The following is a 19972-nucleotide window of genomic DNA, read 5'->3' as shown; positions in this document are numbered from 1 at the left end:
AAGAATTGATGGGGTTTTTGAATCATCTCAACAACATCCACCTGAACATACAATTCACCATGGAGAAAGAAATCGAGGGAAAACTCCCATTCCTGGATACCTGGGTCATCCGCAAAGCAAACTTTCAGTTAGGTCACAAGGTCTACAGGAAACCAACTCACACTGATCGGTACCTACACAAAAACTCCAATCACCATCCCCGACAGAAAAGAGGCATAATGAAAACATTAGTGGATCGTGCAAGACGGATATGTGAGCCGCGCTTTCTCAATGAGGAAATTAATCATCTAAACCACGCACTTCAGGCAAATGGCTACTCCAGAAATGAAATCCGAAGAGCAATCAAACCCAGGATGAATCAAACAACCAAAGAAAAACAGTCTCCCACAGGAAAAGTGTTTTTGCCATATATCAAAGGAATTACTGATCAGATGGGAAAGCTTATGAAAAAGCATAACCTTCAAGCAGTATTCAGACCCACCCGAAAAATACAACAGATGCTACGATCAGCAAAAGACCGTAGAGACCCCCTCACCTCTGCAGGAGTATACCGTATACCCTGCAGCTGTGGACAAGTTTACATCGGGACCACAAAGCGTAGCATCCAGACAAGAATAAAAGAACATGAAAGACACTGCAGACTTGGACAACCTGAAAAATCAGCAGTGGCTGAACATAGCCTAACTCAAACAGGGCACAGTATCTTATTCCAGGACACCAAAATACTGGACAACACTTCCAACTACTTTGTCAGACTGCACAGGGAAGCCATTGAAATTCACAAGCATAAGCAAAACTTCAACAGGAAAGAAGAAACCTTAAGAATGAACAGAGCATGGGCTCCAGTTCTGAAAAACACCAGGCCAACAAAACACTCCACACCCGACAATAGCCCTGCAGAGAAGATTAGCACATCAAGCACCAATCCATATGCAAAAGAACCTCCTCAGGATACAGTGAAGCCTCCCGCCATTAACATTCCACACCCTGGGAAACTCTTACAGAATGACTCAGCTCAACCCCACCCCTCCTGAGTAGATACAAATGACCTACATCTTTTCCACACTGTGACACTGAGAGATCTCTGTCTTTTGGTGCTACACCTCTGAAGATGCCAGCCACAGCTGCTGGCGAAACGTCAGGAACTACAATGCCAAGACCATGGCAATACAGCCCGGAAAACCCCCAACAACCATCGTTCTCCGGCCGTGAAAGCCTTCGACAATACATAGTCCAGTAGCACCTTTAAGACTAACCAACTTTACTGTAGCATAAGCTTCCAAGAACCACAGCTGTCTTCGTCAGATGCAATCATCAGGTTGTGATTCTCGACAAGCTTATGCTACAGTAAAGTTGGTTAGTCTTCAAGGTGCTACTGGACTCTTTACTATTTTGTGAGGCTAGATTAGGCTGAGTGATTGTGGGGGGATCAAGGTCACCTGGAGGGCTTCATAGTTGAGAGAGGAATCTGAACTCCGTCGCCCCAGGTCCCAGCCCGAGATTCTAAGCACTATACCACACCGGCCCTCTGGGATTTGGGATGAAGGTGGCTGCTGTGTTTTTATGTTTCTCTCTGTATGGCTTGAGAAGGAGACGGCTTGAGAAATAGCCTGATTCATTATCAGCCAGAGAGTCATAGTGGTTGGAGTGTCAGACAAGGATGGAAGAGACCCAGTTTCAAAACCCCATTCTGCCGTGGAGGATCGCTGTCGGTGCAATCCTATGCAGAATGACGTTAGTTCCTTGCAGAGTTGAATTCAGAAAAAATGCAGCAGGAATGGGATGCGCACAGCACTGGCTGGCTCGTATCTGTACCGTCACAAACATTAGTCATTCTGTGGGCTCAGACTGGAGCAATACTGCTTAGGGTTGTACTACGAATTTCAAATGTACTGAATTATTATTATTATTCCTATTCTAATACCAGTACAACTGTTGTCCCAATCTGCAGCAGACAGCATGCACGCTGCAATATGCACCGATCTTAGCATCTCCAGCTACCAGGAGGAGAACGGCTAGTGTATATTTAGAAGGCCAACCCCCTATCAGTTCAAAAGATTGAGAGATACTGTACTAAACAACTTAAATTCAGTATGTTTTTTTTTCTTAGTTTATACTTTTAAAAAAATTCAAAGCTGCACTAAGAGGAGAGGAACTGCTGTTTGCACAGTGATACTGGGAAGAAAAAAACAGCGCAGGTGTGTTAATTGATTGTGTGTTTTGGTCTCCTAGGTAACCCAAATGCATTGCAATTACCTGGAATCTTACAACACCAAGGAGTGGCGCCTGCGTTTCCCTTGTTGTTGTCGTTTTGCCAACAACCAGGAGGTGGCGCTGGACTTCAGCTGCCAATTGGAAGAATGCGTTCAGATGTAAATGTAACATTAAAATAGGTGCATTTTTTTTTAAAAGTACCGGGTGAGCCAGCTTCCTCTCACCTTTGCAATGTAAATGACAGCTGTCCGTACCAGTGACTCAGTTACTGATTCTGTCATCATTCTTGCCCTTTCCGTGTGCATGGGAGTGGTAGTAGTGCTGACCTTATTTATTTTAAAAATGCTGTATATACATTTATTCATTTAAACATTCTCCTGCCGTCTTATTTTTTAAAGGAAAATTAGTTTTAATCACAAAAGTCTTCTGGGGATTTGGAGGGGGGGGCGTTGTCCAAGGCAGGTTTGTGACGGTACAGACATGAGCCAGCCAGTGCTGTGTGCATCCCACTCCTGCTGCATTTTTTCTGAATTCAACTCTGCAGAGAATTTTTCCCAATAAGACATAGTGTGACCCTCCTACTAAATTATGTTACACCTTTACATGCCTCAGTGATCCCAATATGATAACTGTGGGCACCCTAGTTCCCACTGACAGAATTCCTGGTGCCTACTTACTTCTTTCCCAAAGTGCTTCATCCCCAAAGCAAGGAGCGAATAATCTTGGCTTTCCTCAGAATTGCTGGAGGAAATTGCTCAGAAGACCCCCCAAGAGATACCGCTTTTGAGTCTGCAGGGACTGCTTGGAAAAGCTGCCCTCATCCTTGTAGGCTCTGGTATATCTTAGGAATTATTTTGAGTCTGATTAAGGAGTGAATGAAGAGAGTTTATTCAGGAACTACAACGTTGATAGAAAGCAGAGAAATAGAATAGATACTAACTTACTAAACAGGGAGAGAGGGACATCCGGGAAGAAGCAGGAAGTAGCTTAAGAATACCAATCTGGAGACATGCAAGAGGGGCAGAAGAGAGGCAGAAAGAAGGGTCTTATTTTGCTATCTATCTGACTGTCAGACCTGCTGCCCCCTGCAAGTATTCTGTGTCTTCTGCCTTCTCTGTACACAAGACGTCGTATTTCCAACAATCATAGGGGGCCACTTGGCTGGGAACCCCCAGCCTCTTACAATCGCCCCTCATGGTAGTCATTTTGTGACTGGTCCTGCCTCCCATGGCAGCCATTTTCTGTTGGCACCCACTACCCTTTCTCAGGATTCCAGAAGCACCCACAAGCACTTTGGTGATGGAGGCTGTTTGTCACTTTGAAGAAAGAAGCAACAAGTCTGCCGAGCCAGAGTAGCTTTAACCAAGTCACTTTCCCTGATCCTTTGTTTCCTAACCGCCTCCTAACCCATGCGTACAGAGTGGGTGTGACACCCCTAACTACCAACAGTAAAACGGAATACACACGTCTAATGCAGAATGAAATGAGACAGTGGAACAAATTAGCATTTATAATCATGGGACTTGTGAGATGTTAACACAGTGAATTAGAAATCCGTGTGGGGAGGTGACCTTAATCTTTAATTCAGGTTGGATCCTACCTGTGAAGTTCCTGGGAGACAAGCCATGCCTTGCCTTCTCCTTGGTCAAAGCTGAAGAGATTTATTTTTATTTATGTTATTTATATTCCGCCTTTCTCACTGAGACTCAAGGCAGATTACATAGTGTGAGATTAGTCCAATTAGTGGCAAGGATAAGGGCAGGCATTTCCATACAGTGTCAAGAACATTTCCATAAATAATGTCATGGGGTAAAAGAATATAAGTTTACAAAGACACAGTATTAGCAAGGATCCAGTATGGAGTTGAGGAATTGCTGAAACAGAACAATCAATTCTAGGACTTACTTTGAACAACATAAAGCACAGGTAAGATATTTAAAGTAACAGATAATATGTAAGGCAACATAATGGTGAAATCTATGGTTTCTAACTCATTAGTGAAACATTTGGGACCCCTTTCCTACAATACCACCCTCTTCACTGAGAAAAAAGGCCTTTTTGACTAATTCAGTTTTGCATTGTTTGTGGAAAGCCAGAAGAATGGGGGCTCTCCTGACCTCCTCAGGCAGGCTGTTGCGTAAGGTAGGGGCCACCACAGAGAAAACCCATGTACGGGCTGCTGTTGATTTTGCCCATGTACAGGCTGGCACCTGCAAGAGACCCTGTTCAGATGAGCGAAGCTACTGTGGAGGGACATAGGGAGAAAGGAGGTCCCGTAGGTACACTGGACCAAGGCCGTGAAGGGCTCTGTATGTGGGATACAGCCATGACTTGGGTTCAGTCTCCTACCCAAAGGCAGAACTACTGAACCACCATGGTGGCCGAACGCAGCGAGCCAGTCAGGGCATTTCCTTCTGTGCGCTGATTGCCTGCAGAAAAAACTTCTTAACAGAAGTCAGAAAGGGACAAGAACCAACACAGTTGCCCCCCTCTCACACACCCCATCCATAAACACACAACACACCTTAGTCCTGAGTTGATCTGTCTTCATGTCACAATTTGATTTTTCAAGAGAAAAGCTCTACTTGAATTGACAAACTTGGAGACCCGTCATACAGCTCAGTCTTGCACAGCACTCCCTCCTTTGGCTGGCATTAGTCATCCAGGTCAAAACCTTTTAAGGCAGGTTGTAAGAGGGAGTTGGTAAATCTCCTGGAGACTTACGATAGTAAAGCCCATAATGAGATACTGCAGTGCATTTGAACAAGGGCTCTTTAATCCTTGGATCTCTATCCCATGACAGAGATCTCCTAAATTCTCCCTTATCAATTCCATCTTCAGAACCTGATCATCCATGGAGATCACTTTCCCCCTGGTAGATCGGAGAGGGTTCTTTTCTCTGGATTCAAAGGCTGCCCCTGCTTAAAAATAAAACAACTGCTTTCTGCCTGATGTACCCTGACTAGAGAGTGCTGAATCTCAGCCACGATTCTGATGGAGTGATCTTGGGCCAGGTACTCTTGGAAGCCCACCTCTCTCTCAGGGCTGCAGAGAAGATAAAATGGGGTGGGGGGCTGATCACACTGCTCTTCCTGTGTTCCTTGGCGGAAGGGCCAGGCAAAACTACAACAAATCTATTCTCAGAGATACTCAGATGTGAAATGAAAATAAGTGGTTTATGTGAAGGGAGACACACTCTAATGGGCAGGGCAGGGCAGGGCGTTCTGTCTTTGTAACCCACTGCCTATATATCATTGCTAAACAGTTTGTTTTCTTTTCCTTGTTGCTGTTGTTTTGCACTTTCTTAATCCTGCAATCCTGGCCTGCTACGGTTAGGAAAGGGGGGAAAGTGGCTTTCCTTGCTGAGAACAACCTTAGTCTCCACCACTCAGGTGGAGAACAACCACCACTCAGGTACCTCCTGAGAACAGCTAGACTAAGGGCCAAGCTACAAGTGACGAATGACATTTGAACAGCAAGTGAACAGACTCACCTGTATTCCTCCCTGTTCACTTGCGCTCCGCTTGCGCTCCACTTGATCACGTAGTGGAGGGCAAGTGAACAGGGAGGAATACAGGTGAGTCTGTTCACTTGTAGCTTGGCCCTGAGCTGCTGGGAAGCAGCCCTTCCAGCTCAGTCCTCACAAAAGTTAGAGGGTGGAGAACTGCCATGCAGCAAACTGGGTCTGGCACACAGGGAAGAGAGTCAGAGAAATATCCCAGAGGAATGTATTGTACCAAGGAAGCCAAAAAATGCCTTTATGGAAAGAAGGTTTATTATAGAAAAAAGGGTTATTGAATCTCAGGGTTCAGTCACATGCTCCTTGTCTTACTGCATTGGATATTGGACAGTTTATTATCTGACTCAGCTGTTTTTTTAAATGTGGTAAACCACCTTGAGTCTCAGTGAGAAACGCAGACTATATGCTGTATGCGAAAGGAGCAAGTGAAGAGTGGGCGCTCCTAAAAGACGAGCTATTGTAGGCTCAAGCTATCACCATTTTAGCAGGACAGAAATGTGGTAGACAATTTCAGAAGCCAACGTGGATGGACAGAGAGCTCTGTGATGAGCTTTGGAGGGAAAATGAGATGTTCGTAAAATGGAGGGAAGGAACTGCATCCAAAGAAGATCATCTAGGGGTAGCTAGGCACTGTAGGGCCGCTGTCGGAGCAGCCAAAGCTCAGAATGAGCTGAGACTGGTCAGTGTTTTTCAATCTTTTTATAAATGATCTTGATGAAGGTGTGATGAAGGTGCTGATGATGGCAAACTGGAAGGTGTAGCAGACACCCCTGAAGGCAGGGATCGAATTCAATGAGCTCTGATGACACTGGACAAGTGGGAAGATTTGAATAAGATGCAATTTAACATGGATAAGTGCTGGGTTCTCCACTGCATAACAAAAATGCAAAGCAGCCATGCTGGATGAGGGATACGCTTTCTGGGGAGCAGTGTGTGTGAACAAGATCATGGGATACAGGAGGACAGGAAGCTAAATATGAGCAGCCAGCGTGATGCAGCAGCAAAAAAGGCAAACGCAATCTTGGGGTGTGTTAACAAAGGCGTGCCATCCAAATCACAGATTGTCCTTGTCCCACTATGTATCATGTTGGTGAGGCCCCACCTGGAGTATTGTGTGGCGTTCTGGAGGCTTCACTTCAAAAAACGATGTAGACAACTTGGAACGGATGCAGAGTTGAGCAGCCAGGATGATCAGGGGCCTGGAGACCGAGCCCAACCAGGAAAGACTGAGGGAATGGGAATGTTCAGTTTGGAGGTTGGGGCAAGACATGATTGCTCTCTTTAAATATTTAAAAGACTATGGATGTTGTGGGTTTTCCGGGTTGTATTGCCGTGGTCTTGGCATTGTAGTTCCTGACGTTTCGCCAGCAGCTGTGGCTGGCATCTTCAGAGGTGTAGCACCAAAAGACAGAGATCTCTCAGTGTCAAACTTTGCCTCAATGTTCGACACTGATTGTCAAACTTTGCCTGTGTTTGACACTGAGAGATTCCTGTCTTTCGGTGCTACACCTCTGAAGATGCCAGTCACAGCTGTTGGGGAAACATCAGGAACTACAATGCCAAGACCACAGCAATACAGCCCGGAAAACCCACAACAACCATCGTTCTCCGGCCATGAAAGCCTTCGACAATATATGTAAAAGACTGTCACTTAGGGGAGGGGAGGGAGCTGTTCCTGTTAGCCCCTTCCAACTCTTTGATTCTATAAATGGAGTAAATAAATACAATAGAATGAAAAGTTCTTGAGGACTAGAGCCTCTGAATTAAAAGCTTTGGGAATGGTTTAGGGGAAGGTCTTCCTTCTTTCCGCAAGGATACATTACCTTATCAAAGTTCTATGAGGACTTTTCTTTAGCCTAAAGTCGACATCTGGAGTTTTATGGAGACTCTGTGCCTTTAAGAGTGTGAACCTTTCCCTAATCTGGAGATACAAGGATGGGGGAAGCAGCAGCGCTGGGCATTTTGGCATGTTTGTGCCGTTTGACATTGTCCATCAAGATGCTTTCTTCTCGGCACCTCAGGATGGGTAAAGGAATGAGGCCAACTTCTTTCCCACCCAAGACTGCCTGGCCTATGCTTGTGGCTCCCTGTGACTCGGCTGTGACTCGGTGGTAGAGCTTCTGCATGGCATGTGGACGTTCACAGGTTCAATCTGCAGCACCTCCAGTTAAAAGGCTCAAGTAGTAGCTGATGGGAAAGGTTTCTGCCAGAGCCTCTGAAGAGATGCTGCCAGTCAAGTGGGCAAGACTGACCTTTAGCCGGATTCAGTGCGTCCCTGGAAGCATCCAGCTGTTGGACTTCGGCCAGGTCTATCAAGGGCTCTCTACTAGGACAGCAAGATGGAACTTCCAGGTTCAGAGGTACTATACCTGTGAACAGCAGATGCCAAGGCCGTTTGCCTTCATGCTCTGCTAGTGAATGCCCTGAAGGCACCTGGCTGGGTATCTTTGGCAACCTCTGTAGGCCAGTTGGCTTCTGTGTTCAGACTGAGTGCAGAGAGACTGGCAGGGCGGAGAAAGAGCAGTGGGGTAAGGAGGAAGAGAAAGGGTGGTGCGGTTGACAGATTGGGGGGGGGGGGTAAGAGGAGAAAAAGAGCTCTATCGTGGGGTGAACTGAGAAGGGCAGGGTCTGAATAGTAACCTGCGCCGAAGTCCCCAGCCCAAATGTAAGCATGTTCCTTGCTTCTTCCCGGGAAGGGCCCGTGCCTCGGCTTCTGCCCGACTCTCCCGCGGAGCTTCGCTGGCTCCTGGTTTCGCCAGCCTGCCCCGCCAGCAGTACCGGCGAGCGGAGGCTTTCCTTGGGTTTTTCCGGGGCGGCGCTCTTCGAAGCAGCGCGGTAAAGGCCGCGGCGGCTCCCGCACTCGGGGCATTACGGCCGCGCCGCCGCCAGTGATGAGTCAGACTGTTTGGTGCTGATGCTGCTGCCGTCCCTCCGCCTCGCCGCTCTCGCCCGCATCCCGCTCGCCCGCGCTCCATCTTGGCCAGGCCGGAGCCTCGGCGGAGCAGCGACCCGGCCGGAGGGCCCGCGGCGGCCGGAGGAGACCCCCCGCCACCCACCCACCCACCCAGCCCGGGGCCGGCCGGCCGCGCAGGTGCCCTTCAGCCCCGCCTGCCTCGCCGCCTTTTGTCCGGCCGCGGCCGCCTCCGCTCGGCACCTGCCCGCGGGGCGCCCGGGAGCCTCCGCCGAGGATGGAGCCGCCCCACGGGCCGCGTCCCGCCCGCCCGGCCCCCTCCGTCCCGCAGGCTCGCTGCGCGCATTAGGCGGGCTGGGCGCAAGGCGGGCTGCGTCCCCGAACCGAACCGAACCGAACGGCGCTCGGCCCGGGGCGGTTGCTCCGCGTCGCGCTGCTGCTGCTGCTGCTGCTGCTGCTGCTTTAGCCTCCTCCTCCTCCTCCTCTCCAGCCTCGCCTGTGCCCTTGCGAAGGCGCCGCGCGATGGGCTGGCTGGCCCGGCCGGGGCCCTCCGGACCGGCGAGCGCGGGCAGCGCAGGCGGGCGGCTCTGAGCGCGGATCGCAGCCGCCGCGCCGCTCGGGGCCTTTGTCCGCCGCCGCGGGGCTCTTCCCTCCGGGGCGCAGGCGGAGAGCGCCGCCCAGTGGCCGCCGCGCCGGGCATGGGCGCCTGAGCGTCCGGCGGGGGCGGCATGGAGGCCATCTGGCTGTACCAGTTCCGCCTGATCGTCATCGGGGACTCCACGGTGGGCAAGTCGTGCCTGATCCGCCGCTTCACCGAGGGCCGCTTCGCCCAGGTCTCCGACCCCACCGTGGGCGTGGACTTCTTCTCGCGCCTGGTGGAGATCGAGCCCGGCAAGCGCATCAAGCTCCAGATCTGGGACACGGCCGGCCAGGAGCGCTTCAGGTGGGCGCCGGCGGGGCGCGGGGGGGGGGGGCCGGGCGGGGCCGGGGCGAGCTGCGCGCAGGGCCTGCGGAGGCCCCCTCTCCGCGCCGCTGCGCCCGGCTAATGCGCAGGGGGGCGCCGGGGTTCGCTGCGCTGCTGTCGGGGCCCGCCTTGCCAGCGCTCGCCTGCCTGTGCGAGGGGCCCCCGCCGGAGGTGGCAGCTGGCTGCGGGCCAAGGCCGGCCAGGCTCTCCGGGGGGCAGAGCAGAGGCTGCTGGAAGGGAGCGGGCGTCGCGGGGCCGAGGCTGGGCCCGAGCTTGGGGGTCCTTCAGGCCAACTTTCAGGGGTGCCCAGGGCCGGCCCAAGCGCCCAGCTTGCTCTGCAGGAGAGAGGAGCTGCGCCGCCCCTGGAGAACAGCTTGGCCCGGCCCGGCTCCCTCTGCAAAGGCAGGCTTTGCTCCCAGGAAAGAGGCGCCTCCAGGCCTCCCGTTTGCAGGCTTGCCACGTCCCCGAGAGGCGTTTGGCACGGAGGGCCCTTCAAACAGGGCGCTGAGAGGACTGTACCACAGACCCCAGACGGCCTTTCACTGTTCTTTCCCCAAACTGAACAACTTCAGCCAGGCCTGGGAGAAGTAAAGGCTGTGAAACTGGAAGGACTTGATGCATTCAGAGCCCGCTCCTTTGAACCTTAAAATATTGGGCCAGCACCGTCCAAAATTTAGTTTGTAACTAATGATGAACTTGACCTGGCTAGCCCAGGTGAGCCTGATCTCCTCAGATCCCAGAAGCTAAGCAGGGTCAGCCTTGGTGAGTAATTGGATGGGAGACCTCCAACAAAGACCAGGGTTGCACAGGCAGGCCATGGCAAACCCCCTCTGTTAGTCTCTTGCCATGAAAATCCCACCAGGGGTCACCACAAGTCAGCTGTGACTTGAGGGCACTCTCCACCAACAATTAATGATGAGGGCTGGGAGGCCCCCCCCCCCCCGCGTTAGGAGCCACAGGCCAATGGCAGGTCTAGGCAGTGATGCAAAACTCCCTCGGATGCATGCCTGCAGGATGAAGAGTGGCCAGTCAGCACATGTAAAGACCTCCCTTTTCCTGCTGTGCGGCTGATAAAATGCCGAAGGACGATACAATTTCTATTGTTACAATAATATTTTTCCTGCAGAGATTTTAGCCCCCAGCACAAAGAAAAGGAGCCGCACATTTCATATACATTTTAAACACAGCAAGAAAGCATGTAAAAACAGCCTTTCCAGTGCAGATAGCTAAACTGTTCCTGTATTTATCTCTGTTATCTTGTATCCAAAGGGCTATTTTTAGCAACTTTGCTGTGCAGTGCTAAGCAGAGTTGCACCTTTCCAAGTCCTCAGAAGTCAGTGGGCTTAGAAGGGTGTAATTCTGCTTAGGAGTGCAATGTTAAATATACAGGCACCACCCAAGTGAGAAATGACCACTGGGGTCCTTCTTTAACGCTACCTTGCACCAAGTCGGCCCATAGCTCTTCCGGGCCTGATTCCCACCAAGCACAGTGAAGTAACTGCAGGGCCTTTAATGGCTGGCAACAGCCCTACAGGGGAAGGACAGCCTACAAAACCATGGGACAGCCTTATCCTTTTCGGGAACTGCTTTCCACAATGATGCCTGTTGCTGGCAGCGGGACTCAGTGAAAGATCTGTCCTGTCCCATTTGGGAAAGGAGTGCTCAAGTGGTTCTCAGCATACTAGCAAGAGCCCTGGTTTTACTGGCTCTTGTTTTTGACTTTCTGGATTTCAAACGGGAACTATACCATCATGGGTAGTAGAATCTTTCATGTAGGTGAGTGGAGTACAAAAAGGTTGCTTCTGCCTAGCTGAAAAGCTACATATCTCACCATGGAAATATCCGGTAGGACGTGTCTGTACTTCCTGCAGTGCATAATTCCTTTCCAGAGTAATGTATCCTGGGATATTGTCCTCAAATTGTAAAACTGGTGCTATTTTTAACCAGATATGCTGCTCTGAACACTGAGGTGGGGCAGGGAGGTGTAAATAGTTTGTTGATAAGCAAATGGCCACACACCTTGGAGCCAAATGTCTACCACAGGAGAAAGAACAACTTTGCTCAATCAGCATTTCCATTATAAGATGCTATGTACACATTTGCCAGTAGAAAATGGCCCCTTTTTGCCGGTGATGCCATCAACTGCCTCAGCGGCCCTCTGCTAGGCAAAGCATGTAAGGGCTCTTCTCTCAAGAGCTGTGACTTGCTGGTGTCTACCGCTATCTTTAAAAAAAAATTCCATTGTTTCCATTTTCTTTTAAAAGCACAGCTACGAGGCAATGAATATTTCATGCCTACGTATGTGCTGGTGAGGATGAAGCTAAAAAGTCGTTGCTAGGGGAATGGCCTGTTGGGATGTGAGGAAGTAGGCCTCGAAGCTGACAGGAAACCCTCCGTAAGCCAATGATCAGGTCTGACAGAGCCCCACGATGCCAAACAAGCCAAATCCATAGAGCTGAAAGGATTCAAGGCGCCATTGGTCTGTGGAACCAAACAACCATTGGACTAAGGAGGACATGGGCTTCATGGAGCACATCCATTGGTACAATCAGGCCGTTTTAGACTCAGAGTTTCCAGGGGGGACTATTTTGAGGGCAATGTATATATCAACCTGAAAGCTACAGCCTGTGTTTGAGGTTCCTCTTGAGAGCAAGGGTTTGAGAGCAAGGGTTTAACCACCCAAAATGGCTATGCTGGGGATTGCGGAACCTGCATGGGCAATAGCCATGGGGAAGGAGGGGAATCAGGTGAGACTGAGGGACGAAGGTGGTGGCATCTAACCCAAATAAGTCCAAATGACTCTAGCCTTCCAAATAAAGACATTTTAGGATGACTGAAGTAGCAGAGGTTTGGCCTATCAGTGCAACCAAGAGGGAATCTGATGGAGGAAAGACACAGACAAAGCTTGGGGACCAGCGGAGAGAAAGAGAGATGCTAATATTGGGCTATCCTGAGGGTGGTGGTTCATTGCTGATTTGTTGTTGGTTGGTTACTTGCCATTCATCAATTGAGCTGGTATCTGCAGAGGAGGAAGCTGACATCTAGGAAGGGTTGGGACTTTGGTCTTACGTAAGGGAGCGGCTAAAGATCACACTTGAAAGATACGGCCTTGGAGAAGGGATCTTGTCAGTAAAGGGCCAGGAGTCAATTTCTAGTGGTCTGATGAAAATTTAAAATAAAATGGTGGAAATGGTGATTGCATTTGATTTGACAAATCCCGTCTGTGTTAGTAGCTTAGGCAAGTGACATGCCTAGATGCAGGCAGATAATTTAAAATGCAAAAAGACAATTTGCAGCCAGCGTTCTCCTCTTTGAAAGACCTTTGCTCCCTTGGGCTGTTGTTCTGTTACAGGTCGATCACCAGAGCCTACTACAGGAATTCAGTGGGCGGCCTCTTGCTCTTTGACATTACAAACCGCAGGTCCTTCCAGAACGTTCACGAGTGGCTAGAAGAGACCAAAGTGCACGTGCAGCCGTACCAGATCGTCTTTGTCTTGGTGGGTCACAAATGTGACCTCGACACTCAGAGGCAGGTCACCCGGCACGAGGCAGAGAAGCTGGCTGTCGCCTACGGCATGAAATACATCGAAACCTCCGCTCGGGATGCTATCAACGTGGAGAAGGCCTTCACCGACCTCACTCGAGACATCTACGAGCTGGTTAAAAGGGGAGAGATTACCATCCAAGAAGGATGGGAAGGGGTGAAGAGCGGGTTTGTCCCAAATGTAGTGCATTCTTCAGAAGAGGTGGTGAAATCCGATAGGCGGTGCCTCTGCTAGAGAGGAGAAATGATGCTGAACTTTACTAACCAAACATGCCCTGCTAAATGAACTTGGTGGGATGGAAGAGAAGGCAGAAGGAGTGTGGTGAGCTGTGTTGCACAGTGATTGGACCTCAGAAGAATAGAACTAAGGAGGGAACAGGGAAGGAAACCCCCGTTTGTGTAGGGATAAAGACCGATGCATGCTTATTCGGTAGGAGATGGGCAGTGTAAGGAAAGGTCAAATAGGGAAGGTAGGTAGATGCCAGGGAGCTTTGAATATAGGTACCCTGTTTTGAATAAACTTGTTAATTCAGTACTTTGTGATGAGGCCACGGTTTGGAAAAAACCATATACAAAACTATAGAACTTATACAGAGTAAGGGGGGAAATCTGGGCTTGTGTCAATACTATATTTTAGAAGGATTAAAGTCCCAACACAATTGCCATTGTTTTACAATACCTCAGTGGTAAATGCAAATAGAAAACATATTTACAGATGCTCCATGGCAGTCATATCTGTACCTTACAGCAATATAGGCTATTTTCGGGAGGGGGGGGCCGATTTGCTCCACCTTGGTTTTTGTATTGTTTTCAAGAGCATCTACATGTCATCATTCTCTATTCATCTTGATTCTGTTTTTCCTCCCACGTTGGTGCAATCTGTTCTAATCCTGGTTTGCGGATTTTTTTAAAAAGATCACTATCAAAGTATCTTTGGATGCTATGTGGATGAGGAAGTGGATGTTTTGCACGTCCTGCCCATATTGGAGCCACCCTCCCAGGGCACTGGAGTATTTTTTCAAGTTGTTAAAAAATACGAATAGGTGCATTGCTGTAACATTGCAATATTTCAACAATCTATTGCAACAACGTGCTAGTTCTCAGCTTTCATTTTTTAAAAGTCTATAGCCTTTTTATTGCTGAAGTGGAATGGGGAGAGCACAGCCTGAACATTTCCCCCTGTAACTTTAACCAAGAGGGCTAGAAACGTACTTTTTTAAACAATAAAAGCCAGGAATTACTACATTCTTGCAATAGATTATATATAGCAGTGTGATAGATTTTCAGTTTTTAAAAAAGTCTGGAAAAGCCCTCTAGTGGCAGGGGTGAGGCAGAGGGATGGCAGTCAAAGAGGGCTGAGGCAAAGGAAGTGCAGGGAAAACTTGAGAGGAGGGGCGCTTCTTTGCACAGCAATGAGAGCTACGCAAAGAACCATCTCTATATGGAAGCAGCCATAGATTAAACCCCATTGCCTGTTTGTTTTTTGAAATAGAAAAGGGGAAGTGTTAGATCATTAAAACATAAACGAAACATGGTAGATGTTTTCTTACTGGGCCAATTCAGTGGCTCTAGTTTTTGACTATTTAATAGACTGACAATTTCTGTTAACTTCTTTAGCTTTGAACTGGAAATGATGTTGAATTCTGCATTTACCCTAAAATCAGAACTGAAAAATTGTGAATTCATGCCACAGTTCATAGAAGGGATATTTGTGTGGCGTTGCTTAAGGCTTGTTGGCCGAAGAAGCAGTATCGTTAAAGATGGGATATTGCTGCAATCCAGTTTTGCTCCTAATAAAACATCCAGCTGTCTTGGCCACTTTCCAAGCTACTTCCCACCAGCAAAAGAAAAAAAGTAGTAACCCTAAATTGTAGACACCAAAGACCGGTGAGCAAGATTTGGGCCCTTTCGCACCTTAATGACCAACTAGATTTCCAGGGTATGAGCTTTTGAGAGTCAGAGCTTCCAGTTATAGGTACCTCAGGAGTTAGGAAAACATTTTCTGCTCCGAGAACATTTTGTTTATTGGCAGGAGAGGGACATGGCTTAAGAAAAGGCAGTGTGATCAGTGAGCGCAGCAGAAAAGTGAGGATTGGGGCAAAAAATGGGTTATTTTGAAAGGATGGGAAGGCCAGATCTCCCCTGCACAGCTTTAAAAAGCTTTCCTTTTTCAGGGTTGGCCATTTTGTATTTTGTTTTAAGTAAGCAAACCTCCAGAGTAAGGCAAGGTGAACCACACAGCTATTCTGTATATCTAGGGAGAAATCAATGTGTTCACAGGATATATGGTGACATTTGTGTGAGTCTGTGTATCTCATGTATAAGGGGGTTAGAGAAGGAATCAATGGAACATGCTGGGCCTCTGGAAGCAGGGAGAGACACAAGTTGTTTGTGAACTTTTAATGACACTGTATAAGATTGCATCTTTTTAAAACCCAGATGAACCTGTGTATTTTCAGGAACGCTTTTATAATTTTATCATTTCCATAGGATTTTTTTAGCAAAATACCATGGCTGTTCCTCTGCAAAGGTGCAGGCAGAAATATACTACAAGAGAAACGATAAGAGGACACTGAAATCCATCATCTGTTCTTGAAGTTTCAGCAGAACTGGGAAGGGTAGATCTGGGCAAATTGTCGTGCTAATCGGTTGACTGCTGAAAATGAATCACAGTCACTTCATCGTTTGTATACCAGTGTCTAGTGTGGGGCGCGGAGAAAAGGCACGTGAGGACTGATTTAGAAATGATCTCTCATGGTGAGCCGCTCCTTTTGAGCCCAGTTTATAGCATGCTTGTGGTCATGTGACAATTTTGCAAGCGATCATGTGACATTTTACCATAGGCTGAGATCGCCAGAGGGCAGGCTGTGGTTTAATTGACCTTTACAGGCTTATAGTGGTAAGTCTGTGGTTGGCCCACCTGTGACCACTTTGCAAGGGGGTGGCGTGACAAATATCATTTCCCTCTGCAAAAAACAGTCATCCTATTCATCTACTAGCCCATCCTACTTCCGTTAGTATCAAGAGAAACTTTTTCCCATGTGGGGATTATATAACTCTGATACAGTAGATGAAAGGAACTCTGCTCAGGCTCAGAGGCAAATTATTCGATTTCTTAGGACTTCACAAGGGTCAGGGCTGAACTTAGGGATCAAAACAGGACTACAACCTGGTTTGTGGCCCAAATTAAGTTTTACCTGCAGCTATTTGCAAGAGCCCAGAACAAGACTGGAAATAATACATTTCCTTCTTTTCCAAGACTTAATAGGGTAAAAATGCAAAGGGGGGGGTGAAAGGTCAGGACTAGAGATGAGCGTGAACCGAAATATGAACCAAAGCTCGTCACAAACTGAGCTGGTTTTTGGTTTGCGAACCAGCAGTTCGTCAAAGCTCATTTCTGATGAACCATTATGATTTTTAGAGTGGTTCATTTTTCGGTTTGTCACTGCAGACAGCCTGGCACCGATCAATCCGTTACTTGGGCAATGGGGGGATGGGCTTTCTGCAGACCTCCTGCCGCCCTGCAAGTGATGAACCAAACAAACCGGTTCACGAACCGGGCAAGTTCATGGCAGTTCATGGTTCACGAAACGTGATGAACCAAAAACCCCCAAAAAACGCCATTTTCTCAGTTCGTGCCCATCTCTAGTCAGGACTGAAGGAAAACCTCTCTTAAGAAATATTATTTTAGAATGACGTGACATTAATTGTACTATAAGGATGTTTGCTTCCGTGCTTTTTCTCTAGAATCATGAATTTCCTGTTTCAGCATAATTCTGTGGTTTTCATACTTTCTAAGCCCCCAAAGGCTAACTTTTCCTGGAAAAAAAAATCTCAGCGCTGATTGTTTCTATTTAGGTTTTTTAAAACTATTTGGCAAATGATTTGCATCACTACCTTACAATGCAGCAGATAGCAGTTCCGTCTCTACAACAAACTATCAATCTTGCCGCTTTTGCATCAGCCAAAGCTAAAGAACTGACATGTTTCTACGTCATAAATATACCAAACAGTAACGCTGAGTTTGTTAACCCATTCATAATGGCTCCGATCCACAGGTGGCTCCCCACGAAAAACAAGGCTGCTTCCGCAAGTAAAAAGCCGTGTTTGGAGCCAACCCAGTCGGTCCAATTAATACGTTCTATCAAATCAGACTGTTGGTTCATCTAGCTCAGTATTTAGTCTGACTGGTAGCAGCTCTCTGTGCTCTAAGGCAGAGCAGGGTCGTTGCCATCATCTGCTACCCAAGTTCATTTTAACTGGACATGTGAAGGGGAGATGTGACTGTGGATCTATCTGCATTTAAAGCATGAACACACGGAGGTGCCTTCTGCCGAATCAGACCTTTGATCCATCAGAGTCAGTCCTGTCTACTCACACTGGCTGTGGTTCTTCAGGCGGATCTCTTCCACATCACCGACAACCTGATCCTTAACTGGAGTTGCAGGGGATGGAAGCTGGGATCTTTGCATGCCAAGTGGATCTCTACCACTGAGCCATGGCCGAGCACGCAAACTCACCACCACCCCTCACATAAAACATTTTTCTCCCACAGCTTCAGACATTTTGCATTATTATCAAGAGATATGGAAGATGATGGCAAAATATTCTTAACCTTGACCTGACTTTTTAACACTGTAAGCCTCATTAAAAATCCCACCATCAAGTGAATACTCTGTGATCTTGTGATGCACGTTCAATTTTTTTTTGAGAAGTCAAGCTTAGACATGGAAAGTTTGGTTGTTACCTGGTACTTCTACACAGATTTCCTGCACATTGAGGAAGAATTGTGGTTCAGGGAGAGTGCATGACCCCAGGTTCAAGCGTCTCCTTAAGGGATCACCAATCTCAGGCACTGGGTGGGAAAGCCACTGCCAGGCAGAGTAGATCATACTGAGCTAGATGGACCAGCGGTCTGACTCTGCACAAAGCAGCTTCAGACGTTCGCTGCTGAAGTCAATAAATAAGGCCGAAGAACAGCAAAGTTGAAATGCTCCTGTGTAATTCTGCATCAAGGTATATCATCCATGATGTGAGCAGATTTCTTTTATCCGTCCCTGCATTTACTCCTTCTACTGTAAGAGATGTTTTCCTAACAAAGCTCTGCCCCAAATGAAGATCATGCCTATGGAAAAACTATCTCCCATTTAGAAAGTTAAGGAAGCAATCCTAAACAGGTTTACTTAGAAGTAAGTCCCATTTTAGTCAATAGGGCTTCCTCTCAGGATACATTTATACTGTATCATGTATTAGAATGTCAAAAGGCAGTACAATGTATAGGAAATATAACTACTTAAAAGAAAGTTTATATTAATTTTGATCAAAAACCACGGTGTCATTGTTTTCTAATGCCTTACATTTTTAGGCAGCTTATTCAAATAAACAATGGGGGGGGGGCTTCTGTAAAAAAATGACAAGAGGCTTGACTTTCTAAGATGAAAAACCTCATGTTTTTCTTAACTGGTTTTAGTGTTTTGACTACTACAGGAGAAACTGAAGGCTGATAGTTAAAGAAGCTTTTTTTGCTCTTGGTAAAGATAAACTAAAAACAAACCTAATAATTAAAAATTCACAATCTAAGTCTGCATGCTGGATTAAAATTTCTCAGAAACTCCAGATTTAAATTCTACTGTACACTTTTCCTAGCTTTGTGTTATATGCGCTGTAATGAAAATGTGACAAATATGCTGTATTTAGCTGTGTGTGGATGAAAATTATGCTTGTATCTAGCAAAATGGTTAATGTGATTGTGTGAAATTCAAAATCTGTAAAGAAAAAAACCCTGTAGTTTTGTTTCCTCTTCTTCTACCATTTTCCATCCAATATCCAATAATTGTTTTACATTCCACAGTAACCATGACAAAAAAAATCCAATACCGAAGAGTATAACAATAAATGTGCATACTGTTTATAACAGAATCCAGTGGCATTTTAAGCTAAGATATGCACAAGTATGTTTGGTGCACATTTCAAAACTGTTGTACTTTGGCAAATCCACAATGAATATTCTATACCACCAGCCTAAGAAACAGACTTGATAACTGGCAATGTGTTAAAATCCAAAAACAAAAGTCATAGAATAAATACCTTTTTATTGCAGGATTTGAGCCCAGTGGTAATTTAGAAACCAACAAGATTTTCAGGGTATAAGCTTTCAAGAGCCAAAGCTTCCTCCTTCATATACCTTATTGGGTAAAAATCTTCTTGGTCTCTAAGGGGCCACTAGACTCAAATCCTGCTGTTCTACTGCGGACCAACATGGTTATCTACCTGAAGACACCTTCTTATTAAGATCAACCAAAATAACATAACCCAACATGCAAGCTTTCAAGTTCTTGAGAACTCTTCCATCAGGCTGGCTGTTTTAAAAACCCCTTGGGGCCAGCATACAGAAGGCTCCGCTGACTTCAGGAGGGGCAGGGCTAGTATCAGGTTGGACTCGTGACATTTTGGGAAGAAGGAAACAAAAAATGGAAGCCATTCAATTGAAAAAATAAAGAACGAGCCATTAAATCAAATGTGTTAAGAACTGTAGGACCACAGCTGATCCATATGTTATATAGCTGATTTAATTTGCCTGAAAGGCACACAGGTTGCCTTCTGCAATGCCACTGGTGCGATTCTAGTTATGCTTCTGAAGACTCAGTCATGAACAATGCTCGCTCACAACTGTAAATAATCCTGGGTGGGATCAACCACCATAGCATTATTAGGAAGCAGATACTGGTAAATGCGAAAAGCTCTTCTGTTTGGCTAGGGCAATATGGTATAGTGGTTAGACTTCTGAAGCTGCAAGCTCAAATCTCCACTCGGGCACTT

The 19972-nt window shown here is 47.1% G+C and overlaps 1 protein-coding gene across 1 annotated transcript; it reads left to right on the top strand.

Moving 5' to 3' along the window:
* Nucleotides 1-9364: 9364 nt before the first annotated feature.
* RAB39B (RAB39B, member RAS oncogene family) lies at nucleotides 9365-19031 on the top strand. Its single transcript, XM_054996938.1, has 2 exons — nucleotides 9365-9588; nucleotides 12962-19031. The coding sequence occupies exons 1-2, from the start codon at nucleotides 9374-9376 to the stop codon at nucleotides 13386-13388; spliced, it is 642 nt and encodes a 213-aa protein (XP_054852913.1). The 5' UTR covers nucleotides 9365-9373; the 3' UTR covers nucleotides 13389-19031.
* The last annotated feature ends 941 nt before the right edge of the window (nucleotides 19032-19972 follow it).

Source organism: Eublepharis macularius, chromosome 13 (genome assembly GCF_028583425.1).
Source record: "Eublepharis macularius isolate TG4126 chromosome 13, MPM_Emac_v1.0, whole genome shotgun sequence".
NCBI lineage: Eukaryota > Metazoa > Chordata > Lepidosauria > Squamata > Eublepharidae > Eublepharis > Eublepharis macularius.
Note: the sequence above shows the minus strand (reverse complement) of the source record. Positions and strands in the feature narration are given on the sequence as shown.